Raw genomic sequence first — 15,043 nt, 5'->3', positions numbered from 1 at the left:
CATGCAGTCCATTCAAAACACTTACTCACAAACTGTCACTGTTTTTTTTAATTTCTTCTGTTGAACCTATTATGGGCATTATTATATATAATTACTACCTACTTGAGCAAAGGTGACAAGACTAAAAAGAGGATAAACTGCTTGAATTTTAAAATACTGAACTAAGACCACACAATGTGTCACAGATTAGGTTATAAGCCTCAAGGTGGAATATTATCAGTGGTCAAAAAAAACATACTGTAAGATTTTGGCAACTTTAATTTAATACACATATATGGTCACACACACATATACATACTATCACAGAGGTGGTTTTGTTACCTGATGCGGTGGTGTCCGAAAGGGTGCCAGCATCCAGTGAAGAGGAGCTTGGGGCCTGGCCAGACAGACCAAGGCTCTGAAGACCGAGGGCACTGCTGCTACTGCCTAAAAATGTTACAAATACATAACTCACCTAAAATATTGATCTTTAGAAAAATCTGGTAATTTATGTTCATGACAATTCAGGTTAACTAATGTCCAAAATTGTGATTTTATTTAGTTGCAAGAGCATTTCAATGCCTGCAAGTTACAGTGCATGTTACAGTGTTACTCAAAATTATGTGTGAAAGCCTCTCAACACCCACACAGGTGTTTTTAGTTATTCTGGCTGATTAGACTCTGTTCAGGTTGAAGGTGGGCAGGAGCTTTGATTTGTCCCGCCCTAACACATGCAACAACACTAACAGTGGACTCAGGAAGATGTCAATCAGTCAGTATAACCACACCCAAAAAGTCCTGGAAAAGGTCCAATCAGCCACATTAACTATAAACACCTGTGTGGGTGTTCAGGGCCTTTAATTGTGTTGGCAGTATTGTATCTGGCTAATTGCTATCAACTGCTCAGTGCCTCCTAGGTAGTGAGTTACCACAAAAGTAGTGCTTTAGTTTGTATTTTCTGGCTACTTACCTTGTTGATCCTGCTGAAGGCTGAGGGCGATGGCCAGCTCTACCATAGTTTCATCATCTGCATCAGGAGGGATGTCCAGCATGGGGGGGAAACCCTCCGCTCCAGCCAGCAGAGCCTCCAGAGGAGATGGATTTCCATTGTTGACATTATCTGATGTCTCCAGGACCATGGACTCTGACTGAAGAGAGAGAAAAACAAAAGGTGTTATTTATTTCTTCAACATGCGTGATTTATAATTGTGTATATATTGTGCGTATTCTCTAGCACTATATAGTGGACAGTGCGAGGGCCCACTCAATGCTGCTTTCAGCTTTTATTTATATTTGAAATTTAACTCCTATGCCAGGGAAATAAGAATCTCAATCAGTGATTCCATTTTGCTTTATAGGGTAAGTTTATTAACGGTCTGGACCATGTGTGAACAATGCTGTACTTGGAAAAGGGAAACAATTCAATTATATTAGATATCTTGCTCAACATGTGCCAGTTTCCTCCCACAATGTTGACAATAAAGGAGGGATGATTTAATTGGCCTCTCTCACCACCATCTCAAAGTCGCCATGGTCCACTTCACTCTGCTCCTGACTCTCCTGTCTACCCTCTTCTCCTCCAGTCAGCACTGAAGACTGCATTTTGTCATCTGCATCGTCGTCGTCATCATCATCCTTGTCTCCTAATGAAAGAAATCAACAAGCTTTACAGAACTGAATCGACTTGTGGTCATTGGAGCCTCAACGGTGGTTTCAATTATTTGTTTAGACATTGTTTTATGACACATAGCAGGCATCGAAGGTGTATGCTCACAAGCTTTTGAAATGTAATTGTCCTAATGCATTTTAATACCAATCCCTAAATAAATCATAACTTTTAATACCCAAACTCCACAAAATCGCAAGTAACATATGATATATACATAGAAGCTTTATATAAAACAAAAAAAAAAACTGAAAACTTACCCATAGGTGTGTTGGAGCGTGGGGGAGATGGAAGGGTCACATGTCGCCGTTTGTTTCTTGGTCGAAGCACTCTGATTAGAGCCTGCTTACAAGCAAAGCTCACAGATGTGTCCTGAAATGAGATGGAATCCAGAACGGTTACCTAATGAGTCTGTCTATACTGCCTTTAACTACAGTAGTCCATGTAACCGTTCCAATCCTAACTGAGATTATAGTCAAGTAATTTTCTGATTCCTGATTATGAATAGCCTTAAATAAACAAATGTATTAATAACATAGTAGTTAGAATGGTACAATGGAAACAGATATGGTATTTGTTTTTTTTCTGAATTTGTCAAATCCCATGATTATTTGTTAGTCATAGCGATTTTATATCTCATGGTCATTTCTTATGGTTTCTTGAATGCCAAGTGAATTATGATTCTAGTGATCAATAGAAGTACTATACTTACTGGGCACAGTAACATTTGCATATAGATTTTGGAGGCAACATTGATGTAATCCAGTTCACATGTGCAGTAGGCATGGATGATGTCCACCAAGGCATTTACTGTTGCTTCCACATGAGTTAGGCCTTAGATAGAGGAGAAGACAAACACTGACATACTGGGAGCCTGTTTTTCAATTAAGTGTACATCAAATGTACATGTATCAAATTAGTACTCCTAGACAGTAACCATTATGTGTGAATGTTCTACAAAACATTGAAATGTGAGTGGAGCACATGTTCACGATCACATTTATTAAAGTTTAAGTTTATCTACATATATTTCACATTAAGTCAGTGTACTTTTGGGTTCCCAAAGTTTGAACTTACCAGGCAGGCAAGCAGGAGCAAGAAAGGCGTTCTTTGGTTTTAGGGCATGGAGCTTCCAGAAGTTATTCATCAGCTGCGTGATGAAATTACAACTTTCACCATCCACATGTTTTTGCCCATCCTCTGTCATTTCTAGGTTAAGAAGAAAAGAACATGAATACGTTTTATCTGAAACTTTTAGGATATTTAGCTCCAAGCCCCTTAGAACGTGATCCTAACCAGCAGTTGTTCAAGAGAACTTCTTTTGACATTATCGGTTAATCATGAAATCATGTTACACAAATTGTAATCATGTAACCAAATAAATCATTTACACATACATTGCTATTCCCTAGCCTTGGGCAACATTCGTCACCAGCAGAATAGCCTCTTACCAGAGTCATGGTGTAATGACTTTGTTTCTGTGAAATGCACCAAGTTGTTGGGTCTCATGATTGCAATGGAGCGGGCAGTGATCACGAGCCTCTGGAAAACATCAGGGTCGAGCTCCCTCCCCTCACGGCTGCAACTATTCAGACACTGCACTGCGTTACTCAGCAAGGACTGGTCCTGATAAGAGGGAGGGAGGCAGATAAGTGTTGCATTAGTTCTTCATAAGTTACATCTAGGATGAGCCAGAAATTTAACCCCTGAAAGTACTTGATCGCTTAGAATTCAGTTTCTATTATTATTTTAAGGGTGCGGTTTCTGAACAAACTGCTCTGTAAGTTAAACATTTAAAAAAAATAACCGTTGATTAATAATGAACAAGCACTGACTGACTATTCTGCACTTCTGTATAACACACTATTGAGGTAAAATGTCCAAACAACCATGTTGGCTTATTTCCTTCAAACAGGGTCAACTCTTCAATACTTATGTTCACTGTGGTTCCTTGATGAAAAAAAAAAGAAAAGAATTCAAGGTTCATCAATGTCACCTATACAAATTTGTGATGTGGTTCACCATTTTCCCTGGCTCACTGATTGTCTCTTCCTCACTTAAAATGACTGTACGTCACATGTAATCTTTCACTCATAGTAATGTGAACTGATTAAATGATTTGACTACTTTTTTTTTTTTTTTTTTTACATTTTATTGATAATCAGTGTTATTTGTACAGTATATAAATGATTTTGGGAAAAAAATGCTATGCTTTGGTCTAGTCTACCACGTGGGATTGTTTTTACCTTGTGGTTGTGGTAGGCAGTTCGACTGGTGTGCAGGCTGGCAAGAAGTCCCTTGGTCTGCTGCTGCACACCTGCCGGGGTCGGCATGGACAGGAGTAGAGTGGCCAACTCCAGTGCTGCAGCCTTATTCTTCTCCTACACAGAGTTAAAAACATGCAGTCAACAATGCTCTGTAAAGACAAGCAACTGCAAGTTTAACACAGGATTGTTCATTCATGCATGGTTTTACTTTTAAAGGCAACAAAGAAAAAGATGTCAATCTGTTTACCTTTTCACTGGATGAACCTACTGCAAAGCAGCTTTCCAAAGCCTCAAGGGAGCTGACTACCAACCTGAAATGAAGAAAGAAGATCAACCCTGCTCCTACTGCACATTTTGCTTTAAATCAACTAATCAAAAGAGAAACAAAGCAATTCACAGCCTTTATTTTTATTTTTTTTTTGGCATTTTTTTTTAAAAAAACAAAAAAAAAAAAAAAAAAAAAAAAAAAAAAAAAAAAAAAAAAAAAAAAAAAAAAAAAAAAAAAAAAAAAAAATATTCACTTCACAAAAAAAAAACACAAAAAAAAAAAAATTTTTAAAAAAAACCCCAAAAAACAAAAAGATGACATCATGATAGCCATGCATTAAATACTCTTAAGAGAACAAACCCCCATTGTTAAGACTACACAGCTGGACTCATGAAGCGTAAAGATATGCTAGGAGGAGTTGGCAATATGGATAAAATCTATTACATATATCACAGTATTCATTTTTTTTTTTAAATCACAACATTTATTAATAATATAGTTTATTTTCTGCAAAACCAATCGAGAAGCTGTTTATTAATAAAATAACCACAGGAATGTTTTAGCTGATCCAACAAAATAAATACCTGTCAAATCAATGTATTTTAATATCAAGGTAAAACCATATAAAAATCCAATCATAAAACAATAACCACAGGAATAAAAAGGATAGACATAATAACAGTGGCAAAATCTGACGGTGTAGATAAAAGATAGTTTAATAGTATAAAATTGACACAAACTAGGGCATTCAAAAGTCAAAGAAATGGTCACACTATCTCATCAGATCATTAGTGTGGTTGACTACACTACAGGGGGTTGAGAAGTGTAAGTGCCAACAACTTGTGTTGACCTTATGAACCCTGAAGAGGAAAGCTCATACCTTTCTAGCACAGTGCCGCTGGTGGTGGTTGGAGTGGCTATGTCTCCATCAGAGGTGCCATTGCCCTGGTTGAGGTTGGGACTGCAGACATTGTTAACCGAGGCAGAGGAGAAGTCCTCTGGTGGATCCTCAGGCCAGCCAAACTGCTCCTTGGTTTTACCGTAGATCTTGATTGAATCAAGCATGGTGACTCCAGCTGGGTCAACAGATGCTCCAACTTTAAAAAGAACAGGAAGATGAAACTGCATCAGAAGATGGTTTGTAAACAGTCTACAAAAGCGAAGCTAAACGAAGCTACAAAAATGACTAAAATGATTCCTGAAGTAAAAGGTAATCCACATAAATGGATATAAATAGAGGTGATGTTATCAACAACAAGTAGCCACATATACTGTATGGCGTTTTTCCTCGATGCAAAATGACTTGCCTCGAAGCTTCGTTAAATCAATGTTACCAACGCTGTATCGCTGACGGACGGTGTTTCCGCACGGATCATTATTACTGTCGCACAGACGCGGCTCAGTCTGCTGCTGGAGACACATGCCAGAGCGTAAATAGCGAGGGGCTAAGAGAAGAGACAGGCTGGAGAAAACAACAGAAAGTGTCCAAGTTTGGAATCCGTTCAAACGTAATTAAAACTAAAACTCTGTACAGTGCGTCTACTGCAAAACCAAACTAGCTTAGCACGATAATAGCACGACGTCAGTGCTTCAGCGTCTCAACAGAAAACATGGAGTCTAACTTAATCATCCATTCCACAAAGCAGACCGGACAAAAGTAAATCACAGAGTCGTATGGACGATGACACTACACCAAACACAACAACTACCAAAATCAAAGACAAGAAAATACGTAGGGGTGACCACGATCTGATCTAAAGAGCTGTCGCGTTGACTATCCCTTCGGAAAAACAGCTGATTGCTCTCGCTCTCTCTCTCTCTCTGATCAACAATCTATAGCATAAGTGTAACAGAGCTGTGTGACATTATAATCAAATATATAAATGAAAATACTACTACTACTGTATATACAGACCAGTCTCAGGTTGAAACTTGTAGTTCTGAAAGTTAAGTTGCACAACTTAACGTAATGTTTATGTATGTTTAATGTATGCCTTAGTTTGAGGTTGATATCATTTGAAAAAAAATCTTTAAAAACAATGTAATATGGCACTTAAATGCACTTAATATGTTTCGTTTTTTGAGAGATGATATTGTAAGTAATGTAGTTCCGAAAATGTTGCTTTTTTCCCTAGTTTTGGTTGTTTAAAAACGCAAAAATAAATTATCCGATTAATCGATCGATAAAGTGCTAGATTAAATTGATTACAAAAAGAATCGATAGCTGCAGCCCTACACTAATCACTGCGTCATCATTGCTAGCGACAGACGGGGTGTCCTGAACAAACCCGTCATTTTTAAATAGTTTAGCCAGCGGTGGTTTTTTTTGGTGCCTCCAGCTTCTTTTGAAACTAAATTAGTCTTCTGGCTGTGGCAACAGCCACATGCCGAGAGTCAAAAACAACACACCTTCGACGTTCTGTGTGTGTCGCGTTAGGTCACGGCAGTTTCCTGAGGCTAGTGGTACTAGCAGTGGGTAAGCGCCAATAGTCATCACCGCACACTCTTGCTCTTACTAAAGATAGACAGCTTCTTGTCCGCCTGCAGGGCCTCCTCTCTGGTGAAGGGAAAGTCAAACCAGCGGGCTCTCGTCAGGTTTATCTGCATGGTGCGTCCAAAGACCTCCACGTAGGAAGGAGCCCTCTCAATGGCTTGAGTGCCCACCTGCACCCGCATACCCGTCATCACCATTGAACTGTTGTTGTTGACTGCTTCCACAGTGAATCCCCCAGGCTAGAAGGAAACAATCAGAATCACGACAACATTTGTTGTGGTTTACGATAATGTGTCAGATAGTAAAACAGTACAACTACAGTAAAAAACATGTTTAGTATGTATGGCCTCAGGATGTTTTAGCAAAAAAGCTCCATTGTCAAGTCCAGGTTAATGTGTCCCATTATCTTTTTAGTTTAGATGCATGCTAATACTTGATTACTCAGTGTAGCCAGTGTATGTTAAATCGCACAATTAGTGCTGGCAGATGACGTGTAGATTACATATGCATATACAGTACAACAGAGTGTTTAAGTACTTTTGAACCTATACTAGAAGATTCATATAAGTGAGACTATTTACACCAGTGCACTGCATACAAAAAGTTGTTACGCCAGCACAGTTGGCAAATTTGTAAAAATGTATTACAAAATAAAAACACACCCTTTCTAAACACAGAATCATTTTATTAAAATTTCCCTACCTTTGTGTTGGCCACATACATCCCAGTGGAGTTAAGCCTGTGTTTAATCTGCTGTCCATTGTAGACCTGCAACAAGTCATTGCCACCAAACTCCACCTCTGTCAGCTGCTGGTTGTGTTCAAAGAAATCCACTGGAAACGTCACCTGACTGGAGGTCCGGGTAGCTGAAAGTAAAATCCTTACATTATAATTCTAACATTTTACCAGACACAAGTCATATGCTATGTAAGTAAGAATTTCCTGGGAAACCGAATCCCTCACTTTTCTGTTTTTGAGTGAATGCTTGAGTCTACTGTGTACACTGAGAATGATCCTGCGAAGGTACTACATGCATTTAGAGATTTTAATTAAAACTGATAATAAACATCACCTTGACAGTGATGTTAACTTGTGGAAACTACAAAACTAAAGCCACAAAGTCAAGCTTTCTTGAGAACAGACAGAAATATTATTCGACCGAGGTTTGGGGCAAGGGTTACCATTCAAATATCACCGGTGGTTAAAGTGACTATATGTAACTTTTAAATGTTTCTGAAACTGTGTAATGTTCCATCTGATGATCATAAATGACGTGTAACAGCAAACGAGACTAACAGTGAAAAGAACGCTAGTTTTATAGAGTTTTTATTAATGCCTCTGTCCGGGTCCGATTTTTCTCGCAGTCAAAAAATGATTTGCGGCAGTTAGACAGCGCTACAGAGCAAACATTATGAAGCGTCCCAGATTTCGGTGTATCACCTATGTTATTGTATCCAGCCAGGTAAAAGGTAGCAGGAGATTTTTTTATATAGGCTTAATTGTATTTTATTTTATTTTAGAAGGGATCTGCTTTAGTTATGGCTGATACTGGGGCAGGGCCATCACAGAAAAGAAGGAAATTAAAAAAAAGAACATCAAAAAGCTAAAAAGGGAAAGTGAAAGACCACGGGCGAAACTGAGTCAATCTCAGTCGGGCTTTCAACAGATGGAGACAATTACGGGATTGTAAATGATTAAAAAATGTCCCCGAATTGTATGTAATATGTCTATTTCATTCATGAAATAACTTTACAAAGCGCAATGTGGTTGTATGCCAGTAGCCTAGATTAAATTACAGTGACAGTGATACCCGGTTTAGCTCACGATACATCCAAAGTAGGCTAAGATACCGTATGCATCGGATACGTATTCTCTTATTGTAAATGAATGATTTTCTGCCAGAGCAAAATATTCATCACGACTCTATGACCTCCTGGTAATGCTTACTCAGTAATATACAGGTGGCAATAAAGCAATGGAAAGAAAAGACCTTTACGACAGCAGGTGTGGTAAAAACACTACTGCTTTTGTCCAAAGCGGCCGCTAGAATCAACACAAACTGAAAGTTACATATAACCACTTTAACCAGGCATTTTGGCAAATAACCAGCCATGGTCTAGTATGGTGATCATACTTGTATGCTCAGAGCTGTGTGTGTTTATCATTTACTGTATGTTGGGATCCATTTGCTTACATTTTTGGTGATAAAAAAAATAATTGCATTTTACTCCACTCACTAGTAGCAGCAGCTTTACGCTTGCGGACCGGCTTCATGATACTGATGCCACAGCTGGGCTGCAGTGATGGCTGGAGCCAGTAAGAGGTGTTGTCAACATTGGCCATGTAGATTCGCAGGCTTCCGTCTTCACAGAGAAGAATCATGGTTGTACGCTGTTGCTCATTACTGGCCGTGTGTCGGATAGCTACCATATCTTGAATCTGGGGAAAAAAGAAAATTAATTAATGTTAACCTTAAAAAATGGCAATTAAGTTGAAACGAATGAGCGACACTTTTGATAGGGAAACACATTCCACAATTACTGCTGAAATGACTGACTTAGTTATCATGTTTTGTAAGTGTTACTTATTCCCTGTATTACATGTATTGTTATTAGATAGTATGTAGTATACAGTACAGGCCAAAAGTTTGGACACACCTTCTCATTCAATGCGTTTCTTTATTTTCATGACTATTTACATTGTAGATTCTCACAAAAAAAATGTGAAATAACTGAAAACAAGTCTTATATTTTAGATTACTCAAAGTAGCCACCCTTTGCTTTTTTTGATAACTCTGCAAACCCTTGGTGTTCTCTCAATGAGCTTCATGAGGTAGTCACCTGAAATGGTTTTCACTTCACAGGTGTGCTTTGTCAGGGTTAATTAGTGGAATTTTTTCCCTTATTAATAAAAAAGCAAAGGGTGGCTACTTTGAAGAATCTAAAATATAAGACATGTTTTCAGTTATTTCACACTTTTTTGTTAAGTACATAATTCCATATGTGTTCATTCATAGTTTTGATGCCTTCAGTGAGAATCTACAATGTAAATAGTCATGAAAATAAAAAGGAAATGCATTGAATGTGAAGGTGTGTCCAAACTTTTGGCCTGTACTGTATATAAAAAAGTCTTTATCATAACTTTGTATTGCATACATATCCTTTTTACCATTTTCCTTTTAACGGGGGTCTTCCTATGTCCATTTTATACGTCAGTGTTTCTGATTGCAGAAGTTCTATTTACTATGTCCTAACCTGTTAATGACTGTTGCACATCAGTACGGTAAGTGGCCCTTACCTTGGCTTTGGCTGGCAGAGTTTTAATCTCTTGGATGAGGAAGGTGTCTGGCTTGACCATGATGACAAGCGGTATGCCTGTTGTCTGCTGCACGCAGCACACCAGGCCTGGGTGGTTCATGACCTCAGACCATTGGCACAGAGCAGGCGAAATCTTACTGCTGCCGCCATTCGAGCTAAAGAAGGCAGAAGGGCAAGAGAGAGACAGAGACATAGTTAGCTTGTCCTGGTACCCATTACATTTCACAGAGACTGTATATACTGTGTGGGAGAATTGTTACCCTTTGACGTTGATGGGGAAGAGCCTTTGCACTTCAGTGGTGCTGCGGCTCACTGTGGCAGCAAAAGACTTTCCCTGGCTGTAGCTGAAGAAAAGCATCTGAAGCACATGGGAGTAATAGACAGACACACCACCGCCAGCTACCTGCCCGTTGCTATCCTGGAGTCACACAGAAAGAATTTACCTCATTATTGCTTTCTGCCATTCAGCATTTTCAAGAAACCTCAAAATGATTTACAGTGTTGTGCAAACACTTAATCAATCAAACGTTCCAAAAAATAAAAGCAGGAATGCACTGTAGAGCTTGCGATAGTGTAAACTCTTTTAATAAACAATCATACATTTTCCTGTTTATGTGATAACATTTTGTACGATGTCACACAATTCTGTGGGAATAATTCCACTGCCTAAGTATACATCCCGCTTACCTTCAAGTCTTCGTGGTTTATCTCCAATACATTTGTGACATAGAAAGGGCCATGTTGGGCACTGCTGGATTCATCCATGAGCTGGGTGTACATGTAACCTGCTGAAGACATGATGACGATGATGTTTTTACCCTCTTCATTGAACAGGAAGGTAGCATCACGGATCTTGGAACTTGGGAGCAGGAAGTAGTACATAGGACTCAGGGCATCTGCTGATAAGTCATAAATCTGTGTGGCAAGGGTGACAAATGAAAAACCGTATTATTAAGCGTTTTTTTACCATGCAAAAAGCTGAATAATCATAGTCGCGTTTAGTACCTGTGAGTGTGAAATCAACGGAGAATTTTAATCAGCTCACCAATAATAGCTCAATACTCTTATTAAAGGGTGCATACAAAATGTCTATTGTCTGTATACATACCTTGACAAAGTCAGCAGTGATGATAGCAAGTTCAGTCTGTGAGCCTGGTAACCAAATGGCTTTGATGATAAAGTTGCCAGTTGCTAGTTGTGGATGCAACACCAAATGGTCTGACACAGAGCCTGTGCTGCTGAAAGTTAGTACATGGCAATCCTTGGAAAAATGAAAAAACGACAGACAGAATAGTCAAATACCAAATTCCTACTGTATATAGCAGCAATTCATATAAAATGTGCTTCTAAAGCTACTTGGCATGCTATTAGCATCAACAGCTACTCTGAATTCTACCACGATTATGATCTAGGGTAACTTGGTAGTGGTCTTTTCTCACAAGCAAAAATATCTACATTGTTGTCTCTAGTATTTTAATAGGTTTATTTGCACACATGGGATTAGAAAACACACCCAAAACAGAACAATCTTAAATTTAGAAGAAACTGGCTTTCTGACCTTGAGGCCGCACACAGCCAGGTAATCCTCATTACAAGGGTTGCCTGTGAGACTGAGGACAGTGAAAGGGACTGGAGCAGAGGCCAGTCGGGTCAGTGTTAGCTTTCTCTTGCTCGAGTCAGCCTGTTTCAGGAGAGTGGACAGCTGCAGAACGGTTATCTGTAAAGAGGGAGATGGAGAGAAAATGGGGTTATTGGGTGTTCGGACAAAGAAGACTGCAAACTGGTGATGGCTGATTTAGACAATTATAACAAAAGCAATAACATAATGAAATATAAGATAAGAAAACCAGCCAAAATGCTACTTTAATTTAAATTTATATTAAAATCTATCAAATGACAATATTAATATGTTGACAGCAGACATTGTTTTTAATGTCAAGAATGATATGATGATTAAGTGGGCGATATGATGATTAAGGGTGTCTGCTAGAATTTAACAGGTATTTCCAACCATGTAGAATTACCATTCCACACGTAACTCATTAAAAAGGTATATTAAAATCCCCACAGAAATAAATTAAATTGGAAATTTCAAATCTAAATCTAAATGAAATTGTCCACTCAAGCTTTTTTTAAATTATATTTTTATAATAATATCATTATCACAGAATTCAGCCTACTGGTTTGTGAAGCTTACCTTCCCCTTTTCATGGCTGACTGCAAGGTGCTGGCGGCGGCCGTGGGGTGAAGACAGGACACACATGGCAACACGACGCAAGACATGCGCACTAATGAGTTGGCGTATAGTTTGTCCCTGGTCACCACTGTAGTTCATCCTCACATTCTCAAAAGCCCCTTCCTGAGAGCCGAGTGTGGGCACCTGAGGAAAAGTGCAGCAATTTACATACATATTATTACATACAATGAAGTTTCTGATATGACTTACAGAAATGAATTGAAGAAACTAAGTGGTTTTTCTATCCACTCTAAATTAAACAGGTCTTCATACCATTAACTGGTCAGTCATCTCCACAGTTTTGTCCTGAGTATGCAGTTCATTGAGTGCTTGCTGAGCCCGGCTGCTGCTTCCCACTGCTGATGCCTGCTGGAAGTTGGTCTGGATGGCTTCCATGAGAAACATGAGCATCTCTAGTATGACTGCTGCAGTGGATGATCCCATCTGTTGTGGAGAAAGAGAGCCAAATGCTTGAGTCACACAATGACTCAATGATGGAGGTGATGGCGCAGTGGATATGACACACGCCTTTGGTGTGGGAGACCTAGGTTCGATTCCCACCACGATACATCAACCAAGAGGTATGTGACCTCTGACATATATAGCAATTCTAAGTCGCTTTGGATAAAAGCGTCAGCTAAATGACATGTAATAATGTAAAATACCTCTGCATTATGGAGTGCAAGTCCTTTAAGTCTTCAGCAAAAAAAAAAAAACATATGACAGACTTGCAAACTCAGAATAGATGAAACATATTTTCTCTCACCACTTGTGATACTAGCTCTTCCTGGCAGCCCTCAATGCTCTTGCACACACTGCTCTTCTTAGGTTTGTCTTCATCACCAGGTTTGCCATCACAGATGGTGACCTTGCCCTTGTCGGAAGGTGAGGCATTCTGGTGGCGAATAGCACTGTCGGGCATACGCAACTCACTCTGGAAGGCAGAAGACTCTTTCAGGGTGGAGCCCATGCCGCTGCTGGGGCTGCGTTTGACCAAGGCCTGCGGATGGTAGAACACAAAGTAGAGCAGTGAGAAGAGCAACATTGTTGATATGTGCATGCATGTACAATCTTCTTTGTTTAACTTCTCTACAATTCGGATAACCTGCTTTTGTCTTCACTTTACTAGCTCCTCCACATTGTGGAGTATATAGTTAGTCAAAAGGAAGGTCAGAGAGATGGTACTGGTTGGATGGATGTACACTTTATCTAAACTGCCTCCAAAGGTAAACAAAAATCATGGATTGTCAAGATTCCTGATATCACTGTATTGATAATTAGAATTTGCTGCATGCCAATACCATATACATTCACTATATTTTCTTAAACTATTATGAGCTACCGCTATTACAAGACTGACACAAAAGAAGCAAACACAAAGAAATAATGCAAAAGATCTATTGTACTTCAAATTAAATTAATTAACAGTAAACTAAAGGTAAAATGTAGTTGATGGTTTGTTCATCACATGCACATTCAAAAGTCAATTATTTATGATTAACTAGGGAAGCTGGAATTTTCAGTAAACAAAATGTTAACAGACATGATTTCTCTCACTTTCTGGCCACGTGTGTGGGCTAGCTATAACCCTGACCAAATGAAATGACTGGATGGAAGTCAATGGGGGAATGACTTGCAAGCCAAAGTTACCGCTGTTGTTCTCTTTCCATGATGACCTGAGGTATTCGGTCTCACCTGGCAGCTGCCATCCTCTTTGGCACCGCAGTCACAGAAGAAAGAGCCATATTTGGCATAGGAGATCTCATGGTCTTTGTGACAGACCTTGGCGCACACTGTGCACACACCTACCCCATCCACCATCTTACAGGTGTGACAGTGGTACCTGCAGAATAAAAATGAACAGGACAAGACTATGTATAGTACATAAACTATTCTGTCATGACAAAATGTCACCTGAACATTTCGACATGAAGGCATTTTAACACACGAATATCTAAATCTCATTTGTGTATGTGCATGACAGAATGCACATAACAAAAACCTTCAAGATGCTGCTATACACTTTAGTTAAGAACTAAGCAGTTGAATCAGTATTGTAATTAGAGTCAACATCACTATTAGCAACCAAACACAATGATAATTGTTAAAATTCTTTTCATCTATATAACACTAAACTATATAACATGAACATAATTGTGTGTATGGTTTCTTCGCAATGTCAATGGTGTGAAGTTGTCTTCTTTCCAGGGTTTTTAATAAAACGGCAATAACGTTTCTGATTCATATAAATCTATTGTATGTAAGATCTTTATAACCCTCTATATTCTAAATTATGAAAGGGTTCTTGGGAGACTTATCTATTTTCAGGTGCAACAGCCTTGTAGTTTGTACCAAAAGACCTAAAAAGTCCATTAACTTGTTCAAGAAACAGGTGTCTCTTAAAATGGAGACCCTGTGTCTCAATGAGATTACGTGTATAAATAAAGTTTAAAGAAAAAAGAAAAGATTAAAAGAAAGAAACAACCCCTGGTTTCATTCAAGAATAAAGCCAAAATCACAGGGAACAATAAACTTCTCTTTACCAGTGCTGGTTCATGAACTCCTTCTGAGTAATAGTGAAGGTGCAGAGTTTGTTGCAAAGGGAGTCCTCATCCTGTCAAACAATGATAAACATGTTAAAATGTATTGTTCTATTTAGCCAAAGCAGAATTCCTGGCATCTGGATAAAGACAATGGTCAACATTGCCTTGGGAAATTAGTGTAAAAGTAAAACTTTACATTTTTAATAAAATGATATGTTATCTTTGTTCTACTGGACAGTGTGTGAGGTGGATACTATGCACCTCAACCAGAGG

The 15,043-nt window shown here is 38.8% G+C and overlaps 1 protein-coding gene across 1 annotated transcript in view; it reads right to left on the bottom strand.

Annotated features, from left to right (window-relative positions):
- The window catches only part of ubr4 (ubiquitin protein ligase E3 component n-recognin 4), a 62,807-nt gene that overhangs the window by 21,987 nt on the left and 25,777 nt on the right, over positions 1-15,043 (bottom strand). Inside the window, exons 35-57 of the mRNA XM_039800440.1 lie at positions 14,771-14,841; positions 13,923-14,070; positions 12,994-13,227; positions 12,501-12,671; positions 12,189-12,371; positions 11,550-11,708; positions 11,100-11,252; positions 10,679-10,906; positions 10,252-10,409; positions 9,972-10,146; positions 8,912-9,113; positions 7,377-7,540; positions 6,697-6,913; positions 5,061-5,277; positions 4,160-4,223; positions 3,892-4,026; positions 3,097-3,271; positions 2,723-2,854; positions 2,358-2,479; positions 1,906-2,017; positions 1,492-1,622; positions 950-1,127; positions 322-426 (exon numbers count right to left, since the gene is read on the bottom strand). Coding sequence (XP_039656374.1) covers positions 322-426; positions 950-1,127; positions 1,492-1,622; positions 1,906-2,017; positions 2,358-2,479; positions 2,723-2,854; positions 3,097-3,271; positions 3,892-4,026; positions 4,160-4,223; positions 5,061-5,277; positions 6,697-6,913; positions 7,377-7,540; positions 8,912-9,113; positions 9,972-10,146; positions 10,252-10,409; positions 10,679-10,906; positions 11,100-11,252; positions 11,550-11,708; positions 12,189-12,371; positions 12,501-12,671; positions 12,994-13,227; positions 13,923-14,070; positions 14,771-14,841 — 3,634 coding nt within the window. The remainder of the gene's footprint in view (positions 1-321; positions 427-949; positions 1,128-1,491; positions 1,623-1,905; positions 2,018-2,357; positions 2,480-2,722; positions 2,855-3,096; positions 3,272-3,891; positions 4,027-4,159; positions 4,224-5,060; positions 5,278-6,696; positions 6,914-7,376; positions 7,541-8,911; positions 9,114-9,971; positions 10,147-10,251; positions 10,410-10,678; positions 10,907-11,099; positions 11,253-11,549; positions 11,709-12,188; positions 12,372-12,500; positions 12,672-12,993; positions 13,228-13,922; positions 14,071-14,770; positions 14,842-15,043) is intronic.

Source organism: Perca fluviatilis, chromosome 5 (assembly GCF_010015445.1).
Source record: "Perca fluviatilis chromosome 5, GENO_Pfluv_1.0, whole genome shotgun sequence".
Classification (NCBI taxonomy): domain Eukaryota; kingdom Metazoa; phylum Chordata; class Actinopteri; order Perciformes; family Percidae; genus Perca; species Perca fluviatilis.
This window is presented reverse-complemented; position numbering and strand designations above follow the sequence as displayed.